Source organism: Schistocerca cancellata, chromosome 8, assembly GCF_023864275.1.
Source record: "Schistocerca cancellata isolate TAMUIC-IGC-003103 chromosome 8, iqSchCanc2.1, whole genome shotgun sequence".
Classification (NCBI taxonomy): Eukaryota; Metazoa; Arthropoda; class Insecta; order Orthoptera; family Acrididae; genus Schistocerca; species Schistocerca cancellata.
Window position 1 is genome coordinate 50,670,801 of NC_064633.1, and position 25,752 is coordinate 50,696,552.

The 25,752-nt window shown below is 45.3% G+C and overlaps 1 protein-coding gene across 1 annotated transcript in view; it reads left to right on the forward strand.

Annotated features, from left to right (window-relative positions):
* Positions 1–25,752, forward strand: part of LOC126095333 (zinc finger protein GLI4-like) — a 139,133-nt gene that overhangs the window by 87,271 nt on the left and 26,110 nt on the right. The window contains exon 4 of the mRNA XM_049910138.1: positions 5,816–6,202. Coding sequence (XP_049766095.1) covers positions 5,816–6,202 — 387 coding nt within the window. The remainder of the gene's footprint in view (positions 1–5,815; positions 6,203–25,752) is intronic.

Consider the following 25,752-nt stretch of genomic DNA (forward strand, 5'->3'; position numbering starts at 1 on the left):
CAATACCAGGTGTAATAACTCCTGAAGCAGTTCGTGTTCAATAACAAAGGTTATACATGCACCAGGTATGGGAAGGAGGAGGGCTGCGGGTATTTCCAACACGACAGGAGATGTTTAGCATGTGGCCTTGCGGCTACCGCATAGCCGTGCTGTAAGCCGACGCGGAAACTCTGAGCCCAGGGAGCTACGCACGTTGCCTCTCTTCCAGCGGGGTGCACAAACTCTGGAGTGAATGTCTTGCCCCTTATGCTTTGGAAGACTGACTGAACTTTTATCGAATGGTCTACAGTTACAGCACACGCATTTATCAGTGTCAGTTGTGAAGCATAATTTAGTCCATCTTCATTATCTCATGAAGCGTATTCTTCTTCACCAAATATTATTGCTATCGCAACAGTCCCCAGATGCATGATTACAGCTAATATGCTCCTCCTTCTCCAGCACAAAGATATCTTCCATTGCACACAGTAGACAATTACATTCGTCCTCCCAGTCCAGCAGCTAGCCACAGGCCGAGTCCTTTTACCGTCATTTTTTGCCTAGAACGCAGTCTAGGATTACATCACGGGATGGGTGAGGGGAGGGCCGACAGAGGTCTCTGGTGCTGGTTTTGTGAACCAGATCAGTTCAACTCTGGACCTCATGGTAAATATACCAGACGGAGCTACTGTCTACGACAACTGAAGTTGTTTGAATAAACAATGCATACTTATATCTGTCCTATCCAGCAGCCCAGCACAGACTGAGCCCTTTTCCCACCAATTCCCAGGTAGGCTCAAATGGCTCTGAGCACTATGGGACTTAACATCTTAGGTCATCAGTCCCCTACAACTTAGAACTACTTAAACCTAACTAACCTAAGGACAGCACACACATCCATGCCCGAGGCAGGATTCGAACCTGCGACCGTAGCAGTCCCGCGGTTCCGGACTGTAGCGCCTAGAACCCCGCATGGCCACCGCGGCCGGCTCCCAGGTAGGGAGGGGCGGGGAGAGGACGGGAGGGGGGGGGGGAGGGAGAAGGGTAGGTTAATGGAGGTACCCCAATTGACCTACTTTCCGGCCAAAATTCGATCTCCCACGAGGACGTCACTGTGACATGCCACAGCTATGACCGCCAGATCGGATCGGCCATCTTCAATAAATCTGACCTGCTACTCCGGATACCAAAGGATGCCCAAAGTTTCACCATCACACACGCTTATTTGTTATTATTTGTTGTTATGTTGAATTTCCTGTAGTTACCTAATTACATACATGAGATTCCGGAAAGAAGGTTTGAGGCGAGTAATGGAGAAAATAAATCTCTGAGGTAGGGTCGTAAGTCGTACTTGGATAACTCATCTGGTAGAGCACTTGCCCACGAAAGGCAAAGGTCCCGAGTTTCAGTCTCGGTCCGACACACAGTTTTAATCTGCCAGGAACATCCATTTACAGAACTGTATTCAGATCCACAAACGCTAACGTATTCACTCCCTCTCTTCAATTCCTGCCGTCGATTTAATCAGTGGGCCATGCCCTGTTCATAATGAGCGGCCTGCTGCCTTTATTTACAAACACTGCGCGGCGTGGCAACTATCAATTTTCTCCGCGTCTCGCGCAGTATCACCGGCTGTGTAGGCTCACGTCCGCTTGTTTGCAAACAGGTCTCCCCAGCAGCTGGCGGTACTACAGCGCATATATCAGTGGTTCTCAACCTGGGGTAATCTACCTCCTCACAGATAAAACGAAATTTTCTAAGGGATAAAAAAAAGAGATTCTGTTGTGTCTAGACAAGACAGTCTACACACAGGGTGAGGTTACCGAAAGGGCACGCGTCAACTCACACCGACTGGCGTGAAGTCTGGAACAGGATAAGTAATGAATGCTCATAAGAAAAGTACTTAGCTAAGTTAATACTCAACTTTTATTCCATCATTGTGGTACATCGCTATTGACGATACAAATTAGACTCTCTCCAGATAGGGTTAATGGCGCCTTGCTAGGTCGTAGTCATGGACTTAGCTGAAGGCTATTCTAACTGTCTCTCGGCAAATGAGAGAAAGGCTTCGTCAGTGTAGTCGCTAGCAAAGTCGTCGTACAACTGGGGCGAGTGCTAGTCCGTCTTTCTAGACCTGCCATGTGGTGGCGCTAGGTCTTCAAGTACTGACAGTGGCGACACGCGGGTCCGACTCGTACTAATGGACCGCGGCCGATTTAAAGCTACCACCTAGCAAGTGTGGTGTCTGGCGGTGACACCACAGATTCAGTAGTGTTTGGGTCTCGAAACTGAGTTATTTTCAAACGATAATTATTATTATCATCACTATTTCGAAAAACTGTAATGATGATTACATAAGGTACCAATAATTACATTTTTTATTTCAAATACTAGCATTAACGCATGAGACATTGAGGTGGAGGTTACAGCTTGTAAAACAAATGCATGAACTTCGTCCTTGTTCCTGACATGGTCCACCTACTGTACATATACTTTGTATCACCCATCTGTGACAGTAAGATTGATACACACATGCTTAAGTACCTCATGAAAATGCTTTCTCCCAGTTGTATGTAGTTCCCACAATTGGCCAGGAAATGCTTCATTATTCACTTCACTGCAATAAACGATCTAATTGAGATTACAACGCAGCAGTAATTATGTATTAGCTACTACATTACTATGCTGAAGTGGTCAGACGCAAAGCATTGGCAGCCTAAAGTCTTCTAATTTCTACCATTTTAGGGGCAAAAAGACCAGGAAACTAGTGGTCCACAAGCCGTAGATGTAGTGTACACCCTGTGACTTGTTTAATATTAAAACTGGGTTGCAGGGTGTGAGTGAAGCAAATGTCACCAGGAAGAGGAGTGGGGCTGGGAAAGTACATTTTGTAATAAGTATCTACGATCAATGCGGATAATTAGTTTCTTTTCTGGGAAGAAGTTGCAGGTAACATTCGCGTTGCACTGAGAATAACTTCATTTGTCTATAAATACAAATAAAATGTTGTTAGAATAAAGCGGAACCAATTGCCCCATTGAATCATTATTTCGGGGTTTAATAAGAGACATACGAAAACTAAGTATCGTCTTCCATCATTAAAAAAATAAAAACGTTCAAAGAAAATTCTTTCTCGTTGTCAAGTTTAGTTAGGCGCTAATGTTGTTGATGGTTGGTGGAGGGGAGTGAATACTAGCCAATATCCGACTGCACTCAGAAAGATTGGGAACCATTGGCATCGATAATGTACTACTCCTCTTCAACAATGAGGATGTTCTCCAGCTAATAATCACCCATCTCTGTCGGTGAGACAATGTCTTAAATTTAGTGTACGCTCTTAAGTTAACTGAACTACATTCGTGCAGCCGGCCTAGGGTGGCCGAGACGTTCTAGGCGCTACAGTCTAAGTTCTAGGGAACTGATGACCTCAGACGCTAAATCCCATAGTGCTGAGAGCCACTGGAACCATGTTTGAACATTCGTGCATCACACAAAATTCATACTGTGACATAACACGTAACACGTAGAAAATGGCTTACTAGAACACAATGTCAAGACCGAACATAGCAAAACCTCGCCTCTTTAATAAAATCTCCAGATATATTGTTCTCTCGTATTAGATGGGCCTTCTCGATTGATCTTTCTTGCTTATTAATTACTGCAGTTCATTGGATGGTTTCTTCTCTCGTTGCTTAGCTATATGCGGTGGCATCTTTTCCTTCGAGTCAGCATTATCTTCCACTCGTGTTTCTCCTGTCTCGTTTCGTTCAGTGAACAAAAGAATTCTTGCGCTTTCTACAAATGTCTTGTCTCCCACACATTTGTTAGTTGACTCTGCCAGCTTCGAGTAACATTTAGTAGATGTTTCCTTGAGGTCTTGCCTCTTTCTACACAAATACTCGCTGGTAGATCCTCTTACAGCAGCTGAGATTTTCGCTGAAGTATTTCCTGTCACCTCTTGCTCCCATGGTACTGTGCGTATAGAAATCTTCGTTTCTGCAGAAGCTTATGTTTACTAACTACATTTTCTGCTGCGTCTCTCTTCTTCGCTGTAACGTTTTCATCACTCTGCCTCCCAACACATAGCGCGTTTACTGGATCTTGTTTTTTCTCAGGGGTAAGCTCGATAACAAAATTCCCTATTAATGCTGATCTCTGCACTGCAATTTCCTTTGCTTCATGTTCCTCTTCCCCTTCGCCTTCATTTTTGTCTACGTCATTTCTTCCTCTTCTGCCTCTCTTGACTTCCTTCTTCTTTTCATCTCTCACTACCATTGTATCTACTATACCTTCCTTTCACTCCTACTGCATTCATATTTCCACGACAATAGATATACGAGGGCAGTTCAATAAGTAATGCAACACATTTTTTTTCTCGGCCAATTTTGGTTGAAAAAACCGGAAATTTCTTGTGGAATATTTTCAAACATTCCCGCTTCGTCTCGTATAGTTTCATTGATTTCCGACAGGTGGCAGCGCTGTACGGAGCTGTTAAAATGGCGTCTGTAACGGATGTGCGTTGCAAACAACGGGCAGTGATCGAGTTTCTTTTGGCGGAAAACCAGGGCATCTCAGATATTCATAGGCGCTTGCAGAATGTCTACGGTGATCTGGCAGTGGACAAAAGCACGGTGAGTCGTTGGGCAAAGCGTGTGTCATCACCGCCGCAAGGTCAAGCAAGACTGTCTGATCTCCCGCGTGCGGGCCGGCCGTGCACAGCTGTGACTTCTGCAATGGCGGAGCGTGCGAACACACTCGTTCGAGATGATCGACGGATCACCATCAAACAACTCAGTGCTCAACTTGACATCTCTGTTGGTAGTGCTGTCACAATTGTTCACCAGTTGGGATATTCAAAGGTTTGTTCCCGCTGGGTCCCTCGTTGTCTATCCGAACACCATAAAGAGCAAAGGAGAACCATCTGTGCGGAATTGCTTGCTCGTCATGTGACTGAGGGTGACAATTTCTTGTCAAAGATTGTTACAGGCGATGAAACATGGGTTCATCACTTGGAACCTGAAACAAAACGGCAATCAATGGAGTGGCGCCACACCCACTCCCCTACCAAGAAAAAGTTTAAAGCCATACCCTCAGCCGGTAAAGTCATGGTTACAGTCTTCTGGGACGCTGAAGGAGTTATTCTGTTCGATGTCCTTCCCCATGGTCAAACGATCAACTCTGAAGTGTATTGTGCTACTCTTCAGAAATTGAAGAAACGACTTCAGCGTGTTCGTAGGCACAAAAATCTGAACGAACTTCTCCTTCTTCATGACAACGCAAGACCTCACACAAGTCTTCGCACCCGAGAGGAGCTCACAAAACTTCAGTGGACTGTTCTTCCTCATGCACCCTACAGCCCCGATCTCGCACCGTCGGATTTCCATATGTTTGGCCCAATGAAGGACGCAATCCGTGGGTGGCACTACGCGGATGATGAAGAAGTTATTGATGCAGTACGACGTTGGCTCCGACATCGGCCAGTGGAATGGTACCGTGCAGGCATACAGGCCCTCATTTCAAGGTGGCGTAAGGCCGTAGCATTGAATGGAGATTACGTTGAAAAATAGTGTTGTGTAGCTAAAAGATTGGGGAATAACCTGGTGTATTTCAATGCTGAATAAAACAACCCCTGTTTCAGAAAAAAAATGTGTTGCATTACTTATTGAACTGCCCTCGTAAGAACATCGGTATCAGCACCCTGTCCATTTCCATCTTTTGCAACATTTCCAAAATCTTCGACAAATCCCTCACTCTCTTCTCCATTCTCAGCTCACCTCTTCTTCTCTTTCGCTCAGCCCACGCAGTTTCCGCTTTCGGACACTGTACACCTTTGCAGGTGCACGCGCGCACGCACACGGGGGAGAAGCCGCACCAGTGCGCCGAGTGCGGCAAGTCGTTCAGCCAGCTGCGCAACTACAAGTACCACGTGTCGGTGCACGCGGGCACGCGGGAGTTCGCCGCGGCCTGCCCCGAGTGCGGCAAGGTGTTCAACGACCGCGGCTACCTCAGCTCGCACATGAAGATCCACCGCAACCGCAAGGAGTACGCGTGCGCCGACTGCGGGCGGCGCTTCAACCAGCGGGTCGCCTACAACATGCACGTGCGCATACACACGGGGGAGCGGCCTCACGCGTGCACGCTCTGCGACAAGACCTTCACGCGCTCGGTACAACTCAAGCAGCACATGCGTAGGCACACCGGCGAGAAGCCCTTCACCTGTGAGGTACGATTGGGGAACAAAGTACAGGGTTATTACAAATGATTGAAGCGATTTCACAGCTCTACAATAACTTTATTATTTGAGAAATTTTCACAATGCTTTGCACACACATACAAAAACTCAAAAAGTTTTTTTAGGCATTCACAAATGTTCGATATGTGCCACTTTAGTGATGCGGCAGACGTCAAGCCGATAATCAAGTTCCTCCCACACTCGGCGCAGCATGTCCCCATCAATGAGTTCGAAAGCATCGTTGATGCGAGCTCGCAGTTCTGGCACGTTTCTTGGTAGAGGAGGTTTAAACACTGAATCTTTCACATAACCCCATAGAAAGAAATCGCGTGGGGTTAAGTCGGGAGAGCGTGGAGGCCGTGACATGAATTGCTGATCATGATCTCCACCACGACCGATCCATCGGTTTTCCAATCTCCTGTTTAAGAAATGCCGAACATCATGATGGAAGTCCGGTGGAGCACCATCCTGTTGAAAGATGAAGTCGGCGCTGTCGGTCTCCAGTTGTGGCATGAGCCAATTTTCCAGCATGTCCAGATACACGTGTTCTGTAACGTTTTTTTCGCAGAAGAAAAAAGGGCCGTAGACTTTAAACCGTGAGATTGCACAAAACACGTTAACTTTTGGTGAATTGCGAATTTGCTGCACGAATGCGTGAGGATTCTCCACCGGCCAGATTCGCACATTGTGTCTGTTCACTTCACCATTAAGAAAAAATGTTGCTTCATCACTGAAAACAAGTTTCGCACTGAACGCATCCTCTTCCATGAGCTGTTGCAACCGCGCCGAAAATTCAAAGCGTTTGACTTTGTCATCGGGTGTCAGGGCTTGTAGCAATTGTAAACGGTAACGCTTCTGCTTTAGCCTTTCCCGTAAGATTTTCCAAACCGTCGGCTGTGGTACGTTTAGCTCCCTGCTTGCTTTATTCATCGACTTCCGCGGGCTACGCCTGAAACTTGCCCGCACACGTTCAACCGTTTCTTCGCTCACTGCAGGCCGACCCGGTGATTTCCCCTTACAGAGGCATCCAGAAGCTTTAAACAGCGCATACCATCGCCGAATGGAGTTAGCAGTTGGTGGATCTTTGTTGAACTTCGTCCTGGAGTGGCGTTGCACTGTTATGACTGACTGATGTGAGTGCATTTCAAGCACGACATACGCTTTCTCGGCTCCTGTCGCCATTTTGTCTCACTGCGCTCTCGAGCGCTCTGGCGGCAGAAACCTGAAGTGCGGCTTCAGCCGAACAAAACTATATGAGTTTTTCTACGTATCTGTAGTGTGTCGTGACGATAGGTCAATGAATGGAGCTACAGTGAATTTATGAAATCGCTTCAATCATTTGTAATAGCCCTGTATACTTCCGGTTTACTCTTACTTTCCCTGACTAACCTTTACGTGTACCTCTCCAAACCGGACCTACTCGTATAGGGTAATGCGCAATGAGATAGTTTGCAGAGCACGGATGAGAGCCAGATTCGGATCCAATCTGCACAGTGGATTAACAAATATCAGGCAGATTCCCTCCCTCGTTTAGGCAAAAGCTGGGTTGGCGCTTAGATTCCGCCTCAGAGAATATGATAAACAATGAGGTAAGTTACGATGACATGATACAGAGAGAGTTGGTACACAGGATTTCCCTAACATCGATTACCTTAGCAGCTGTGGCTTCAGGAAGGACATCACACCACCAAGTTATACAATAAAAACATAATTATTCATTCCTGAAAAAGTAGACACTGTACTGGACGTTAAAAGAAGAGAACAGATTACCTTTTAAAACCAGTTGCATTGCTTTCTACTCATTTCGCTGTATTTCTTGTTATGTGGATTAACTAGGACGTAAATCACTGAAAATATTAGAAACTGTAAGATGGCCTTCACAGTATGGACATAGATGTAGGTTTCTGGCGCTACATACACTGAAAGAAACTGGTACACCTGCCTAATATCGTTTAGGGCCCCCGAGAGCACGCAGAAGTGCCGCAACTCGACGTGGTATGGACTCGACTAATGTCTGAAGTAGTGCTGGAGGGAACCAAAAAACCATGAATCTTGCAGGGTAAGAATACGAGCGGGTGGAGATCTCTTCTGAACAGCACGTTGCAAAGTATCCCAGATATGCTTTATAATAGTCATGTCTGGGGAGTTTGGTGTCCAGCGGAAGTGTTTGAACTCAGAAGAAAAATGGTTCAAATGGCTCTCAGAACTACGGGACTTAACTTCTGAGGTCATCAGTCCCCTAGAACTTAGAACTACAGGGTGTTTCAAAAATGACCGGTATATTTGAAACGGCAATAAAAACTAAACGAGCAGCGATAGAAATACACCGTTTGTTGCAATATGCTTGGGACAACAGTACATTTTCAGGCGGACAAACTTTCGAAATTACAGTAGTTACAATTTTCAACAACAGATGGCGCTGCAAGTGATGTGAAAGATATAGAAGACAACGCAGTGTGTGGGTGCGCCATTCTGTACGTCGTCTTCCTGCTGTAAGCGTGTGCTGTTCACAACGTGCAAGTGTGCTGTAGACAACATGGTTTATTCCTTAGAACAGAGGGTTTTTCTGGTGTTGGAATTCCACCGCCTAGAACACAGTGTTGTTGCAACAAGACGAAGTTTTCAACGGAGGTTTAATGTAACCAAAGGACCGAAAAGCGATACAATAAAGGATCTGTTTGACAAATTTCAACGGACTGGGAACGTGACGGATGAACGTGCTGGAAAGGTAGGGCAACCACGTACGGCAACCACAGAGGGCAACGCGCAGCTAGTGCAGCAGGTGATCCGACAGCGGCCTCGGGTTTCCGTTCGCCGTGTTGCAGCTGCGGTCCAAATGACGCCAACGTCCACGTATCGTCTCATGCGCCAGAGTTTACACCTCTATCCATACAAAATTCAAACGCGGCAACCCCTCAGCGCCGCTACCATTGCTGCACGAGAGACATTCGCTAACGATATAGTGCACAGGATTGATGACGGCGATATGCATGTGGACAGCATTTGGTTTACTGACGAAGCTTATTTTTACCTGGACGGCTTCGTCAATAAACAGAACTGGCCAGCCCATATGGGGAACCGTAAAGCTCCATGTTGCAGTCCCATCGTCCCTGCATCCTCAAAAAGTACTGGTCTGGGCCGCCATTTCTTCCAAAGGAATCATTGGCCCATTTTTCACATCCGAAACGATTACTGCATCACGCTATCTGGACATTCTTCGTGAATTTGTGGCGGTACAAACTGCCTTAGACGACACTGCGAACACCTCGTGGTTTATGCAAGATGGTGCCCGGCCACATCGCACGGCCGACGTCTTCAATTTCCTGAATGAATATTTCGATGATCGTGTGATTGCTTTGGGCTATCTGAAACATACAGGAGGCGGCGTAGATTGGCCTCCCTATTCGCCAGACATCAACCCCTGTGACTTCTTTCTGTGGGGACAGTTGAAAGACCAGGTGTACCGCCAGAATCCAGAAACAATTGAACAGCTGAAGCAGTACATCTCATCTGCATGTGAAGCCATTCCGCCAGACACATTGTCAAAGGTTTCGGGTAATTTCATTCAGAGACTACGCCATATTATTGCTACGCATGGTGGATATGTGGAAAATATCGTACTATAGAGTTTCCCAGACCGCAGCGCCATCTGTTGTTGAAAATTGTAACTACTGTAATTTCGAAAGTTTGTCTGCCTGAAAATGTATTGTTGTCCCAAGCATATTGCAACAAACGGTGTATTTCTATCGCTGCTCGTTTAGTTTTTATTACCGTTTCAAATATACCGGTCATTTTTGAAACACCCTGTACTTAAACCTAACTAACCTAAGGACACCACACACTTCCATGCCCGAGGCAGGATTCGAATCTGCGACCGTAGCGGTCGCGCGGTTCCAGAATGTAGCGCCCAGAACCACTCGGCCACTCTTGCCGGCAAACTCAGAAGAGGTTCCTGGAGACACTGTGTAGCAATTCCGGACGTGTTGGGTGTCGCATTATCCTGCTGGAATTTCCCACGTCCGTCGGAATGCATAATGGACAGTAATGGATGCAGGTGATGGTTCAAATGGCTCTAAGCGCTATGGGACAACATCTGAGGTCATCAGTCCCCTAGACTTAGAAGTACTTAAACCTAACTAACCTAAGGACATCACACACATCCATGCCCGAGGCAGTTTTAGAACCTGCCACCATAGCAGCAGCGTAGTTTCGGACTAAAGCGTCTCGAACCACTCGGTCACAACGGCCGGTGAAGCAGGTGATCAGGTACGATGCTTACGTATCACCTGTCATAGTTATATCTAGACGTATCAGGTAATCCCATATGACTCCAATTACACACACCCCACACGATTCCAGAGCCTCCATCAACTTGTACAGTCGCCTGCTGACATGTAGGGTCCATGGATTCATGACGTTGTCTCTGTACCCGTACACGTCCATCTCTTCGATAGAATTTTAAACGAGACTCGTCCGACCAGGTACCACGTATCCAGTCGTCAACAGTGCAATGTCGGTGTGACGGGCCGAGGTGAGAGGTAAAGCTTTCTGTCGTGCAGTCTTGAAGGGTACACGGGTGGGCCTTTTGCTCCGAAAGCCCATGTCGATGATGTTTCGTTGAATGGTTCCCACGATGACAGTTGTTTATGGCCCAGCATTGAAATCTGCAGAAATTTGCGGAAGAGTTGCCCTTCTTTCACTTTGAACGATTCTTTTCAGTCGTCGTTGGTCCCGTTCTTGCGCGATATTTTTCCGGACGCAATGATGTCGGAGATTTGATATTTTATCGGATTCCTGATATTCACTATACACTCGTGAAATGGCCGTATGGTAAAATCCCCACTTCATTGCTACCTCAGTGGTGCTGTGTCCCATCGCTCCTGTGCCGACTATAACACCACTTTCAAACTGGCTTGAATCTTGATAACCTGCCATTGTAGCAGCAGTAAGCGATCCGACAACTGCGCCAGACACTTGTTGTCTTATATAGGCGTTGCCGACCGTAGCGCAGTGTTCTCCCTGTTTACATATGTCTGAATTTGAGAACGCATGCCTTTAGCTGTTTCTTTGCCGCTTTTGTGTACTTATACATTTATTTTGCAATAATATTTATTTGCGCAAAACATGATATGCGGGGGAGATATTCAAATTTCAATCTAAACATTGTGGTTTAAGATTTCATTGGTTTCCTAAAATGACTGCAGTGAATTTTGGAATGGTCGGCGATACAACATCACTATCATTATCCACTTTCATCCTGTATGAACTGAAATAACGCATGGACTCTAATCTTTTTCCCTTATCATTTAAGCTTCTGATTCAAAGTTGGAATGTTCTTCTAAGTCATTAAATTTCAGTTGTAAATCGGAACATATTGGTGATGATCTTCAACAACTGTACTGCCTTTAACAGTTTTACATCGGAAGTCAATGTGAACCTCACTCTTCCGTGTTATTACTCTCAGCACAATCATTTGGAACTCATATTGAAAATTAATTCTTTTAAAGCCAATTAGATTGACTTCTATCCAATTTGCAATATTTCTGATTTTGTGGGTTAACGAGGATGTGACTCACTCATGTGCAATCTGTAAGGTGGCTTTTAGAGTGTAGATGTATATGTAGATTTTTTGGCACTAAATATTTATAACTTTTTTGCATTAACATTTTGTTTGCGCCAAATACGGGGGGAGGTATTCAGTTCGCAATTCTGACATCGTGATTTAAATTTTTATTGTTCTTCTAAAATCACTTCAGGTTTGGTGAAACAACATTACTATCGCTTTCCTTTTTCACCCTCCATGAAATTAAATACCACATGAACTCTAACATTATTCCCTTATCATTTAAGCACCTTGAAATTAGTGATGTCAACATATTTGATAAACATGTTCTTCATTTATGTAGAGAGGCTACTAGTCGTATATGATGAAAGTACACAGTTTTTCGCGCAAAGGAGTATATCGATTTCGTTGGGATACACAGAGGTCCTACACAAATACTGTTATACTGTAAACCATTTCTATACTGGAACATTCCTCACCATTTGTTTTGAGTAACACAAACCATTTGCTAGTGACTCTCAGGAGATATAAACATTCGTGGTGTGTGTTCAACTGAATCGAAAATGTAATGAGCTTTCTTTCATTCCTGTTTCAAAAGCTGATTGTCAGATTAATTGCTATTTAGTTTAAGGTTTCAGACAACTGTTCATTAATTTCAGTTGGATAAGTTCTTCAGTGCAGTAAGTAAATTGACCAGTAAATGTACCTTTTACTTTCAATTTTTAAAGTTGGTCATACAAAGATGGAATGATTTTCCAGTTCATAGCATTTTAGCTATAAACCAGAAGATATTCATGATGAACTGTAGGAGCTGTATTGCCATTCACAATTTCAAATCAGATCTCAATGCGAACCTCACACTTGTCCGCTATTACTCTCAGCACAACCACTTGGATCTCATATATAAACCTAAAAGTTTTAAAACCAATTATATTAATCTCTACTGACTTTGCTGTATTTCTAGTTATGTGGATTAAGTAGGATATTAATCATTAAAAAAGATTTACAAACTGCAAGATGGCTTTCGCTGTATAGATGTATGTCTAGGTTTCTGGCGCTAAGTACACTCCTGGAAATGGAAAAAAGAACACATTGACACCGGTGTGTCAGACTCACCATACTTGCTCCGGACACTGCGAGAGGGCTGTACAAGCAATTATCACACACACGGCACAGCGGACACACCAGGAACCGCGGTGTTGGCCGTCGAATGGCGCTAGCTGCGCAGCATTTGTGCACCGCCGCCGTCAGTGTCAGCCAGTTTGCCGTGGCATACGGAGCTCCATCACAGTCTTTAACACTGGTAGCATGCCGCGACAGCGTGGACGTGAACCGTATGTGCAGTTGACGGACTTTGAGCGAGGGCGTATAGTGGGCATGCGGGAGGCCGGGTGGACGTACCGCCGAATTGCTCAACACGTGGGGCGTGAGGTCTCCACAGTACATCGATGTTGTCGCCAGTGGTCGGCGGAAGGTGCACGTGCCCGTCGACCTGGGACCGGACCGCAGCGACGCACGGATGCACGCCAAGACCGTAGGATCCTACGCAGTGCCGTAGGGGACCGCACCGCCACTTCCCAGCAAATTAGGGACACTGTTGCTCCTGGGGTATCGGCGAGGACCATTCGCAACCGTCTCCATGAAGCTGGGCTACGGTCCCGCACACCGTTAGGCCGTCTTCCGCTCACGCCCCAACACTGTGCAGCCCGCCTCCAGTGGTGTCGCGACAGGCGTGAATGGAGGGACGAATGGAGACGTGTCGTCTTCAGCGATGAGAGTCGCTTCTGCCTTGGTGCCAATGATGGTCGTATGCGTGTTTGGCGCCGTGCAGGTGAGCGACACAATCAGGACTGCATACGACCGAGGCACACAGGGCCAACACCCGGCATCATGGTGTGGGGAGCGATCTCCTACACTGGCCGTACACCACTGGTGATCGTCGAGGGTACACTGAATAGTGCACGGTACATCCAAACCGTCATCGAACCCATCGTTCTACCATTCCTAGACCGGCAAGGGAACTTGCTGTTCCAACAGGACAATGCACGTCCGCATGTATCCCGTGCCAGCCAACGTGCTCTAGAAGGTGTAAGTCAACTACCCTGGCCAGCAAGATCTCCGGATCTGTCCCCCATTGAGCATGTTTGGGACTGGATGAAGCGTCGTCTCACGCGGTCTGCACGTCCAGCACGAACGCTGGTCCAACTGAGGCGCCAGATGGAAATGGCATGGCAAGCCGTTCCACAGGACTACATCCAGCATCTCTACGATCGTCTCCATGGGAGAATAGCAGCCTGCATTGCTGCGAAAGGTGGATATACACTGTACTAGTGCCGACATTGTGCATGCTCTGTTGCCTGTGTCTATGTGCCTGTGGTTCTGTCAGTGTGATCATGTGATGTATCTGACCCCAGGAATGTGTCAATAAAGTTTCCCCTTCCTGGGACAATGAATTCACGGTGTTCTTATTTCAATTTCCAGGAGTGTATTTATAACGTTTCTTGCAATAAAATTTGTTTGTGCAGTACATTGTGGTGATATATGGGAGGGTTACTCAAATCTCAGTCCTAAAATCACGATTTGAATATTCATTGGTCTCCTGAAATAACTTTAGTGAATTCTGGAATGGTTGGAGAAACAACATCACTGTCACTTTCCACTTTCATTCTTCGTGAACTGAAATAGCGCATGAGTGGTAAGACAAAGAGAGCATCAAGCATCTTTGTTATTGTGGGTTGCATACATTCAGGGGCAAACTCGATTGATTTCTAGCCCCCTCCCTTTAAGTTATTCTTCTGCTATATGGTTTGCAGTCCCCCAGGAGTAATCCATATAAGAAAAAACACCACCTGTCCCTCTGCCCTACCACCTCACCCATCCTCTGGAAACCTCCAACCCACCCCTCATCCCCCAGGCTGATACAAGAATATTTTCAGGCCTGAGTTACTCAAATAGCTCGCACCCACTTTATCAATTTGAATGACTAATTAGTTAAATTGATCAATTAAATAACCCCTCCTCCTATGGTAAATTCCCCAGCCCTCCCCCTCCCCTCCCCCACCTGGAAATTGGTGGGAAAAAGACTCAGCTGATTGGCCATTTACTGGGATATCGATATCGATCTCTCTCTCTTGCTCTCTCAAATGGATGCCTCCTGTTTGTATGAACCATCATACGACAACTCACACAGACCATCATGTCTCCCCACCCTTCCTCCTCTCCATCTCTCTCTCCTGTCACTTTCACCCCTCATGCAGATCTGGCATGGAATATTCTTTAAACAATTTCTGGTAGACAGGGCAATGTGTGGAACATTGTTTATTTTAGCAATTTGTGGGTTACAAGCTGGTGTATGAAATATAGTTTATCTCTTTATTTATTTGAAGACTTTGCAGTTGCAGTGTATGCGATGTTGTTTACATAATTTCTGTTAGTCCAAGCAATGGTGGAATATTGCATGTTTAAAAAACTTATGGGATACAAGCCAGTGCTTGGAGTATAGTTTCTTTATTTATCTAAAAAATTTGTCAGGAAATTGACCGAAGTGCATGGAACACTGCTTATTTATACATGTTGTGGGTGACAAGGCAGTAAGCGATATTTAAACAATTGGACTCTTTCTAATTGCACAAGGAATACCATCAACATTACCCACCAAATATAATGACACTGTTAAAAATCTTCCACGTCGACTGCAAGGCATTGCACGCTCATGCCTTGACCATTTTGTCTGGCCAGCCACTTCACACATTCCTACATGCACAGGCCACACTATGTCCACTCGGACCTCGCGACCACTGTCGGCCACACCACCAGGCACCTGCCTCATGTGACGTGCAGGCCGGATGTCACGCTAATACCCAGACAAAGAGTCAGGTGGCGGACACCCTTTGATATTTGATACCCAAGAAATTCCGTCAGAATACATGCTCTCCCTCCCTCTCTCCCTCCCTCCCTCCCTCTCTCTCTCTCTCTCTCTCTCTCTCTCTCTCTCTCTCTCTCTCTTTCTCTCTCAAATGGATGCCTCCTGTTTGTATGAACCATCATACGACAACTCACACAGACCATCATGTCTCCCCACCCTTCCTCCTCTCCATCTCTCTCTCCTGTCACTTTCACCCCTCATGCAGATCTGGCACTGGTAGTTGGTACATCCTTTTGTTCTCACACTTTCACTGCTGTCGAAACTTGCAGAGGATGGAATAAAGACATTCGAGAAGATATAGGTAGAGCCTGTTATGTGCCACACTAACCCCACCCCGTAATCCACCCCACCCCCCTACCCTCAGCTTTGATTGTCTTGGAAATATCCTCTCACTCCATCAGATTGATTGACGAATTAATTAAATTGACATGCTTCGTGTGTGGTCAGTTGTTTCCTTGTGTCCTATTGGCGGGTTTTTTTTGTCATCAGTCTTCTGATTGGTTTGAAGTGGCCTGCGACGAAGAGGTGCTAGTCTCTTGATGTCAGAGTAACACTTGCAACCTACGTCCTCAATTATTTGCTGGATGTCTCTTTGTCCTCCTCTACAGTTTTCCCCCTCTACAGCTCCCTCTAGTTCCATGGACGTCATTCCCTCATGTCTTAACGTCCTATCATCCTGTTCCTTCTCCTTATCAGTCTTTTCCACATATTCGTTTCCTCTCAGACTCTGTGTAGAACCTCCTCATTCCTTACCTTATCAGTCCACCTAATTTTCAACATTCGTCTGTAACACCACATCTCAAATGCTTCGATTCTCTTCTGTTCCGGTTTTCCCACAGTCCATGTTTCACTACCATTCAATGCTGTACTCCAGATGCACATTCTCGGAAATTTCTTCCTCAAATTAAGGCCAATATTTGGTATTCGTAGACTTCTCTTGGCCAGGAATGCCTTTTTTGCCATAGCGACTCTGCTTTTGATGTCCTCCTTGCTCCGTACGTCATTGGTTATTTTACTGCCTAGGTAGCAGACTTCCTTAACTTCATCTACTTCTTGACCATCAATCCTGATGTTAAGTTTCTCGCTGTTCTCATTTCTACTACTTCTCATTACCTTCGTCTTTCTTCTATTTACTCTCAATCCATACTGAGTACTCATTAGACTGTTCATTCCATTCAGCAAATCATGTAATTCTTCTTCGCTTTCACTCAGCATAGCAATTGATGTATACTAGCACTATTATATTTGGAGGATTTGATGCCGCAAATGCCTGGTTTCAAACCCTACTTTTCCTCTTCCAAACTTTTCCCCCTTGCCTCCGATTGGTTTATACTGGCACAATTATGTCATTTAGCAGGAAGTCCATTACGTTGGAGGTAGCTGAAAATTTCAGATTTCAGCTCAGTTGCATACTGTGTCCTTAAACAATTTGCGCCGTGCAGTGTAGCCGCGCTATCTAAGGCGTCTTGTCACGGACCGCGCGGCTACCCCCGTCGGAGGTTCGAGTCCTCCCTCGGGCATGTGTGTGTGTGTGTGTGTGTGTGTGTGTGTGTGTGTGTGTGTGTTGTCCATAGCGTAAGTTAGTTTCAGTTAGATTAAGCTTAAGGACCGATGACCTAAGCAGTTTGATCCCATAAGAAAATGGTTCATATGGCTCTGAGCACTATGGGACTTAACATCTGAGGTCATCAGTCCCCTAGAACTTAGAACTACTTAAACCTAACTAACCTAAGAGCATCACACACATCCATGCCCGAGGCAGGATTCGAACCTGTGACCGTAGCGGTCACGCGGTTCCAGACTGATGCGCCTAGAACCGCAGGGCCACACCGGCCGGCGGTCCCATAAGATCTTACCACAAATTTACAAACAATTTGCGGGAGTGGCTGGATAGACGAGAGCTAGCAATATCGCTATCGGAAACAACAAATTGATAAATCTAGAATTTGATGTTGCGATTGGGTTTTTAAACGACTATACGATTCCTAAACTGGTTCTCTCCCCTACATTCAGAAGGGAGAGGAAAGTCCTAGTGCATGATAGGATAGAGATAACGACAACAGCAACAAATACCACTGCAACACAGAGTCACTGCAGTGTGTTTCAATCCAAACCGTCGGAGGTTACTGAAACACTGGTACATCCCTTGCACTCGTGTCTCGACGTCCACATGCAGCGCCACAGGCCAGAGAGTTGCACAGGGTCAGTTGCCTCCAGGGATCCATGTCTCAGCTATGCGCCAGTTCAGCAGCCGCACTCTGCCCACTGGAGATAAGCGCCTGGCCATGAAGAGCATCTGGGGATGACTGGAGTGGTTCAAATTTGGATATTAGCAATACATCCAACGCCAGCGTCAGTGATCGACATTGAATCAACTCAAATATCGACATAAAAATCGAAGAATACTCGAAACACGTGCGATCGCGGACAAAGCCCAACACCTACTGAGTATTGGTTCACTATTCACCTATCCAGAGGCCGCAACGGCAGGGACTTGCCCCAACAGCTGCGGGCAAGAACCGATTGGCCGGCCGGCTGGAACTTTTCTTTGTACTCCCCCCCCCCCCCCCCCCCCCAGCTGACGTGGGCCTTCAGCTGAGGAATCGTTAGCGCTAGGATTTCACCCGGAACAAGTCCCGCCCGCTCACCCCCGGTTTTCCCGGTCTTTGTTCGGCGCCTGGGCATCGTTTCAGTTGACCCACGTGGCTTACCGCGTTCGGCTGCACTTGGAGTGAATGTTACGTTAATATCTTGCTAGGTCTTAAATTTTACCAGGTAGTTAAAAGACACATTACAAGAAACGTGCACAATTGGCCTCAGCTGTGCCAGGTACTTCCACAGCAAACATAACAGAAAACAATGTTGCACTGAATTGTTAAATACGAGAACTCAGTATCCAGATGAATAGCCTATGAAGAAACATACTTCTATGTGAGGAAAAGCACCCAAAGCTGAAACAGGATAAACCTACCCTCAAAGAATAATTTGTTTGGAGAAAGAGGAACCACAGTATACTTGACACTTAAGTTTCAGAACTCAGACAGTATATGTGAAACAAGCACCAATGTTCACTATACTTCCAGAGGGCATCAAAATTACTTTGCTGTTGCTAGATCAATCCAAGCTGATTTTGCGTGCTATTCACTGAATAGTTTTGCTGAAAAATTTTAGGGGTGAAAGAAGAACTAGCACAGCATGAAGGACGTTTTACAGCCGTGAAACACCGCAGCATATATTTCCTCCATAACTGCTCTGTGACAAACATAAACATCACATTATTATTTTTAAAAAATGGTTTGAATGACATTTACGAAATTAATAAATCTTTTGGTTAAAAACAGACAGGACAAAGAATAACGACACATTATTTTCCTGAGACGTTTGCAACAGCATACAGGTCACTAATCACACAGAAACAGCCACAATTCTTCATAACCTCGTTTATAATGCGCAGGTGCGGAACTGGAAGAATTTACAAGTTAAATTTCACTCATTACCCATGCAAATAGTAACGAAATATGGCATACATGCAAATATCTTACTGCTTTCACTAGGCATTTCTACTTTATGACATTCTTATTTTCTTTAATTTTCGTGAGCTACTATGAGGACCTACATAAACAAAACAACCTTCACTTATTTCTATATAACGGTGAGTTTAGACAACAGAGTTATTCGAGTGCATACGTGGCTTTACTACCAACATGACAGATTCAAGACCATTGTTTTCGCATTGTTATGTTTGCTCTGCTGTTTCCGTCAAGTAAACGTATTATAATAAGTGAATTAGTTAATGAAAATTTCTCCTTATTGCCCTTAAATAACATCACGTTATTTTTTGTTTTCTATTGCTGGCGATGCTTTCAATTCTCTATAAATATTTTTATTTCTTTAATAATGCAGATTCATATTACATTACTGTCCAGAAAAGCTTAAATGTCTTATCGTTACTGAATTTCATCACAGTATAACACGTGTTGGACTGTGACGATAACAACTTTGTTGTAGCTTCCAGTTTGCGGAACTGGCGGCTGTTTAGGGGAGAGCCTTACACCATGGATAGGCGTGGAGGGGGGTGAATGGGCGGGACTTGTTCCGGGTGAAATCCTAGCGCTAAGGGCACGTATTCAGCTGGAAATGCCCATTCGTTCCGGCCTCAGGCTACCTCTGCCACACACCCCGGACGCTAAACGATGTCGTCCTAGGATAGCAGCCACACAGTTACCGCTGTAGTTACAGTTAAATATCACTCTTGCAATCCCAGTTTGATGGCATTCGACAATGAATATCACTATTACCTCAACAGACATATAGTAGAATGTTGTTAAAGAAACATACAATAACTGTTCCGTAATGTAAAACTTCCTGGCAGATTAAAACTGTGTGCTGGACTGAGACTCGAACTCGGGACCTTTGCCTTTTGCAGGCAAGTGCCCTACCAACTGAGCTACCCAAGCACGACTCACGGCCCGTCCTCACAGCTTTACTTCTGCCAGTACCTCGTCTCCTAACTTCCAAACTTTACAGAAGCTCTCCTTGGTAGAGCACTTGCCCGCGAAAGGCAAAGTTCCCGAGTTCGAGTCTTGGTCCGGCACACAGTTTTAATCTGCCAGGAAGTTTCATATGAGCGCACACTCCGCTGCAGAGTGAAAATCTCATTCTGTGTTCTGTAATGTATTTGTTAGCTGATACCACATGGTTGTGATTGGTGGGGAGTATAGAGAAGCATATTATAGATACTGTTTGTTATAATTTAAGGGGACACGGAACTGGATTCTGCGTGAAAAAATCGATTTTCATTTATTGCCTTATTCGATTATTCCAAGTTTCATCTTTAAAATGAATATCATAAACGGCCCTACTTGAATTATAACTGTTTTATTTTTATAGATTTGTGATATTGGGTATTGCGCTTTTGTGATATACAGGGTGATTCAAAAAGAATACCACAACTTTAGGAATTTAAAACTCTGCAACGACAAAAGGCAGAGCTAAGCACTATCTGTCGGCGAATTAAGGGAGCTATAAAGTTTCATTTAGTTGTACATTTGTTCGCTTGAGGCGCTGTTGACTAGGCGTCAGCGTCAGTTGATGCTAAGATGGCGACCGCTCAACAGAAAGCTTTTTGTGTTATTGAGTACGGCAGAAGTGAATCGACGTGAATCCGCGGGAAACAACTCAGTATGAACGTGACTCGCCTAAGGTGAACGTTTTCTGTGCCATTTCAGCCAATAAAGTTTTTGGTCCCTTTTTCTTCGAAGGTGCTACTGTAACTGGACTACAGTATCTGGAGATGTTAGAGAATTGGCTGTTCCCTCAGCTCGAACAAGAAGCACAACAATTCATATTTCAGCAGGATGGAGCGCCACCACATTGGCACTTATCTGTCCGTAACTTCCTGAACGTCAACTACCAGAGGCGATGGATCGGCCGCCAGGCAGCCCGTGACAGAGCACTTCATCACTGGCCTCCAAGAAGCCCTGATCTTACCTCCTGCGATTTTTTCTTATGGGGGTATGTTAAGGATATGGTGTTTCGGTCACCTCTCACAGCCACCATTGATGATTTGAAATGAGAAATAACAGCAGCTATCCAAACTGTTATGCCTGATATGCTACAGAGAGTGTGGAACGAGTTGGAGTATCGGGTTGATATTGCTCAAGTGTCTGGAGGGGGCCATATTGAACATCTCTGAACTTGTTTTTGAGTGAAAAAAACTTTTTTAAATACTCTTTGTAATGATGTATAACAGAAGGTTATATTATGTTTCTTTTATTAAATACACATTTTTAAAGTTGTGGTATTCTTTTTGAATCACCCTGTACTTCTGTCTTGGCCGAGCATAAACTTTTTGGCAGTATATTCATGTGACACGAATTACGATCTCCCACTTTCCAAAGACTCTTTGTATGCTAATTGCCTGAAAACGTTTGTCTCTTGATTTAAGAAGTTACTGTTTGTTTTTTGTCTTTGGATTGTTTGTAAACAGTGTAAACGAAAGTTATTGTGTCGAGTTTTTTCGTGTTTAGTGCTTCATTTTTCGCTGTGAAGACGCCTAGCGCTAGGGCAAAAGTGTTTAAAAATCGGATCCGATCGTCGAAGTTCCACGATATTTCGGCGAATAACCGTTCTGCCATCATCAGGTGGTGCTGCCATCAGCACCACCTGATGGTGGCGGAACGGTTGTTCGCCGAAATATCGTGGAGCTTCGACGATCGGATCCGGCTGGACACTAGAGAACCTTGGATACAGCACATTCGCCGGGAAAGCCTCAGATCATATATTTGAAAATCGTGTGAACTGGGAAAAAGGAAAGAAATGGTGATTCACTAGCAAAGCGAAGCATTTCTTCATCACTGCTGGAAAACGTGAGTTTACTTCTGATTCCAAAACAAATTTAGTCCAAATGAAAACAGCGCTTATCATAAAAAAAACTCAGAGATTCGGACGATAAATATAATTTAGTTGGTAAAGGGAAGGAAGTTTCTGAACTTTGCGCGAACCTCTCGGAAACGGCGTGTGCTGCAAAAAAATGCCTATAAAACGTTTTCTGAAAGTAGAACCCATGTTGGCCTGGCTTCCCAGTTTAATTTTATATGCAGTGTTTATAAATACAGCTGTAAATTTCTGTTTCAGTAATTGTAAATAATGGATACAAGAAAACTGAACTGTATAGTGTAATTATTAGGGTAGTCTATGCGTTACGAGTAATTGGTAAGGGCAAAGCAGCAGGTGATATGCTATGTGATGTTCTAAATCTTCCCCGTGTACTTTCAAAGATTGATGCTTACAACTATGTACTAGGATCTGCAGTTGAAGATACAACACAGAATTCAATGCACGAAGCTGTTGAAGAAGCAGTGAAATAAAGTGATGACAACTGTGAAATGATGACAACCGTCATCTCGCAGCAGCTTTTGATGCCACATGGCAAGAAAGCGGTAACATCTTCAACAATGATGTTGTCACAGCAGCTAGTACTGAAACTGATAAGGTTATTGATGTTGCAATAATGCCCAAATAGTGAAGATGCATAGATAGGCTGTAAAATGAACATGGTGATGACTTTGTTGCTAATTACTACGGTAGTAGTTGTGGCTTGGAGGTTGCTGGGGTGTGGCATAATGTTCGCTGTGCCAGTATCTGAGAGATGGTGACTAAAGCATTCAAAGAAGCTTTGGAAAGCAAACCATATGGGAACAGTGTAAATATAAGCAAACTTCAATGTACATGATATGTGTTGATGAGAATGAGTGCCAGGCTGAGAATGTTGAGATCAATTATGAAAGGAAAAAAGTATATGACAGGAAAACCTTGGATGTGAAAGGAGGACTGACTGATTCCACGATAGAGTACATTCAGAACTTCCAACCATAAAAACAGTACATCTGCGTTAGGTGTTGACAAGCAATCTTAGAATGCGTGGCGAGAAGTGGTCATGATTGCATGGGCAGAAGGTGCATAAAATCGATAAAATGACGAAAATTGATGGACATACATATAAATTGAGGGAAAATATGTCAAAATGTGAAGAAATTGAGGGGGAGTGAAGGAGTACTTGCATATGCCCTGCTTGTTGCAGAAACATTCTTGTATATGGGGACGAGTATGTGACAGCAATAGGCATACGAGAAAAAGTACGAATGTAAGCATACCCGTCTGGAAAGCTATGTTGCGCATATGTCACAAAGACTCTGTTTTTCTTTGGTGTGGAAGGAAGTAGTTTTCCCATCTTAAAGTGTGTCACTGCAGTGTGCCGCCGTTGGATAAGCAGCTGCAGCAGCAAGTCGTATACTCCTAGCTCACTCATTTGTTACATAGTTTAATTCTTAATTTCTTTGCGTGTTTTTGGTACTTGCATTGTTTAATTCATAAATTTCGGGCGTATTATAGTATCTGAGAGTTGTAGCATCGCGTTTTAGTACCTGAATAGTGTAAATTCGCGTAGTCGTCTGTCATCTGTTTTCGTTTTGAACGGCCAGTGTCGGTTGGTCAGTCAGTGTGCTCCCTGCCGCCGTTGGATAAGCAGCTGCAGCAGCAAGTCGTATACTCCTAGCTCTACCACATAAATTTCGGGCGTATTATAGTATTTGAGAGTTGTAGCATCACGTTTTAGTACTCGAATAGTGTTAAATCGCGTAGTCTCCTTCCGCCGCCGAGCAGTGTGTCAGCAGTGCACAAGTGGCAGCATTACTGCATTTACTAGGCAATCTTGTATTTTAATAACCGCTTCAATTTTGTCGTTTTGTTTGAGCTCTCTGTAGATTAGTTCAGACGTTCTTTGCACAAGTTTTTAGCATGGATAGGGACTGCAACTGCTGTGTTCGGATGCAGGCTGAGTTGGCATCCCTTCGCTCCCAGCTTCAGGCAGTGTTGGCTTCGGTCACACAACTTGAGGCTGTTGCCAATGGGCATCACTGTGGGGGTCCGGATGGGGGTTTGTCGGGGACGGCCAGCTCGTCCCACGCATCCCCCGATCGGACTACGACTGTGGTTGCCCGGGATACTGCCCGCATTGAGGCTGATCCCTCACCAGTGGTAGAGTGGGAGGTCGTCTCAAGGTGTGGCAGGGGGCGAAAGACATTCCGGAGGGCTGAACGGAAGGCCTCTCCAGTTTGTCTGACGAACCGGTTTCAGGCTCTGTCTCAGGCTGATACTGATCTTCAGCCTGACATGGCTGCTTGTCCTGTTCCAGAGGTTGCCCCTCAGTCTGCAAGATCCGGGCAGTCGCAGAGGGTGGGCTTACTGGTAGTTGGGAGCTCCAACGTGAGGCGCGTAATGGGGCCCCTTAGGGATATGGCAGCAAGGGAGGGGAAGAAAACCAAAGTGCACTCCGTGTGCATACCGGGGGGAGTCATTCCAGATGTGGAAAGGGTCCTTCCGGATGCCATGAAGGGTACAGGGTGCACCCATCTGCAGGTGGTCGCTCATGTCGGCACCAATGATGTGTGTCGCTATGGATCGGAGGAAATCCTCTCTGGCTTCCGGCGGCTATCTGATTTGGTGAAGACTGCCAGTCTCGCTAGCGGGATGACAGCAGAGCTCACCATCTGCAGCATCGTCGACAGGACTGACTGCGGACCTTTGGTACAGAGCCGAGTGGAGGGTCTGAATCAGAGGCTGAGACGGTTCTGCGACAATGTGGGCTGCAGATTCCTCGACTTGCGCCATAGGGTGGTGGGGTTTCGGGTTCCGCTGGATAGGTCAGGAGTCCACTACACGCAACAAGCGGCTACACGGGTAGCAGGGGTTGTGTGGCGTGGGCTGGGCGGTTTTTTAGGTTAGATGGCCTCGGGCAAGTGCAGAAAGGGCAACAGCCTCAACAGGTGCGGGGCAAAGTCAGGACATGCGGGGACCAAGCAGCAATCGGTATTGTAATTGTAAACTGTCGAAGCTGCGTTGGTAAAGTACCGGAACTTCAAGCGCTGATAGAAAGCACCGAAGCTGAAATCGTTATAGGTACAGAAAGCTGGCTGAAGCCAGAGGTAAATTCTGCCGAAATTTTTACAAAGGCACAGACGGTGTTTAGAAAGGATAGATTGCATGCAACCGGTGGTGGAGTGTTCGTCGCTGTTAGTAGTAGTTTATCCTGTAGTGAAGTAGAAGTGGATAGTTCCTGTGAATTATTATGGGTGGAGGTTACACTCAACAACCGAGCTAGGTTAATAATTGGCTCCTTTTACCGACCCCCCGACTCAGCAGCATTAGTGACTGAACAACTGAGAGAAAATTTGGAATACATTTCACATAAATTTTCTCAGCATGTTATGGTCTTAGGTGGAGATTTCAATTTACCAGATATAGACTGGGACACTCAGATGTTTAGGACGGGTGGTAGGGACAGAGCATCGAGTGACATTATACTGAGTGCACTATCCGAAAATTACCTCGAGCAATTAAACAGAGAACCGACTCGTGGAGATAACATCTTGGACCTACTGATAACAAACAGACCCGAACTTTTCGACTCTGTAAGAGCAGAACAGGGAATCAGTGATCATAAGGCCGTTGCAGCATCCCTGAATATGGAAGTTAATAGGAATATAAAAAAAG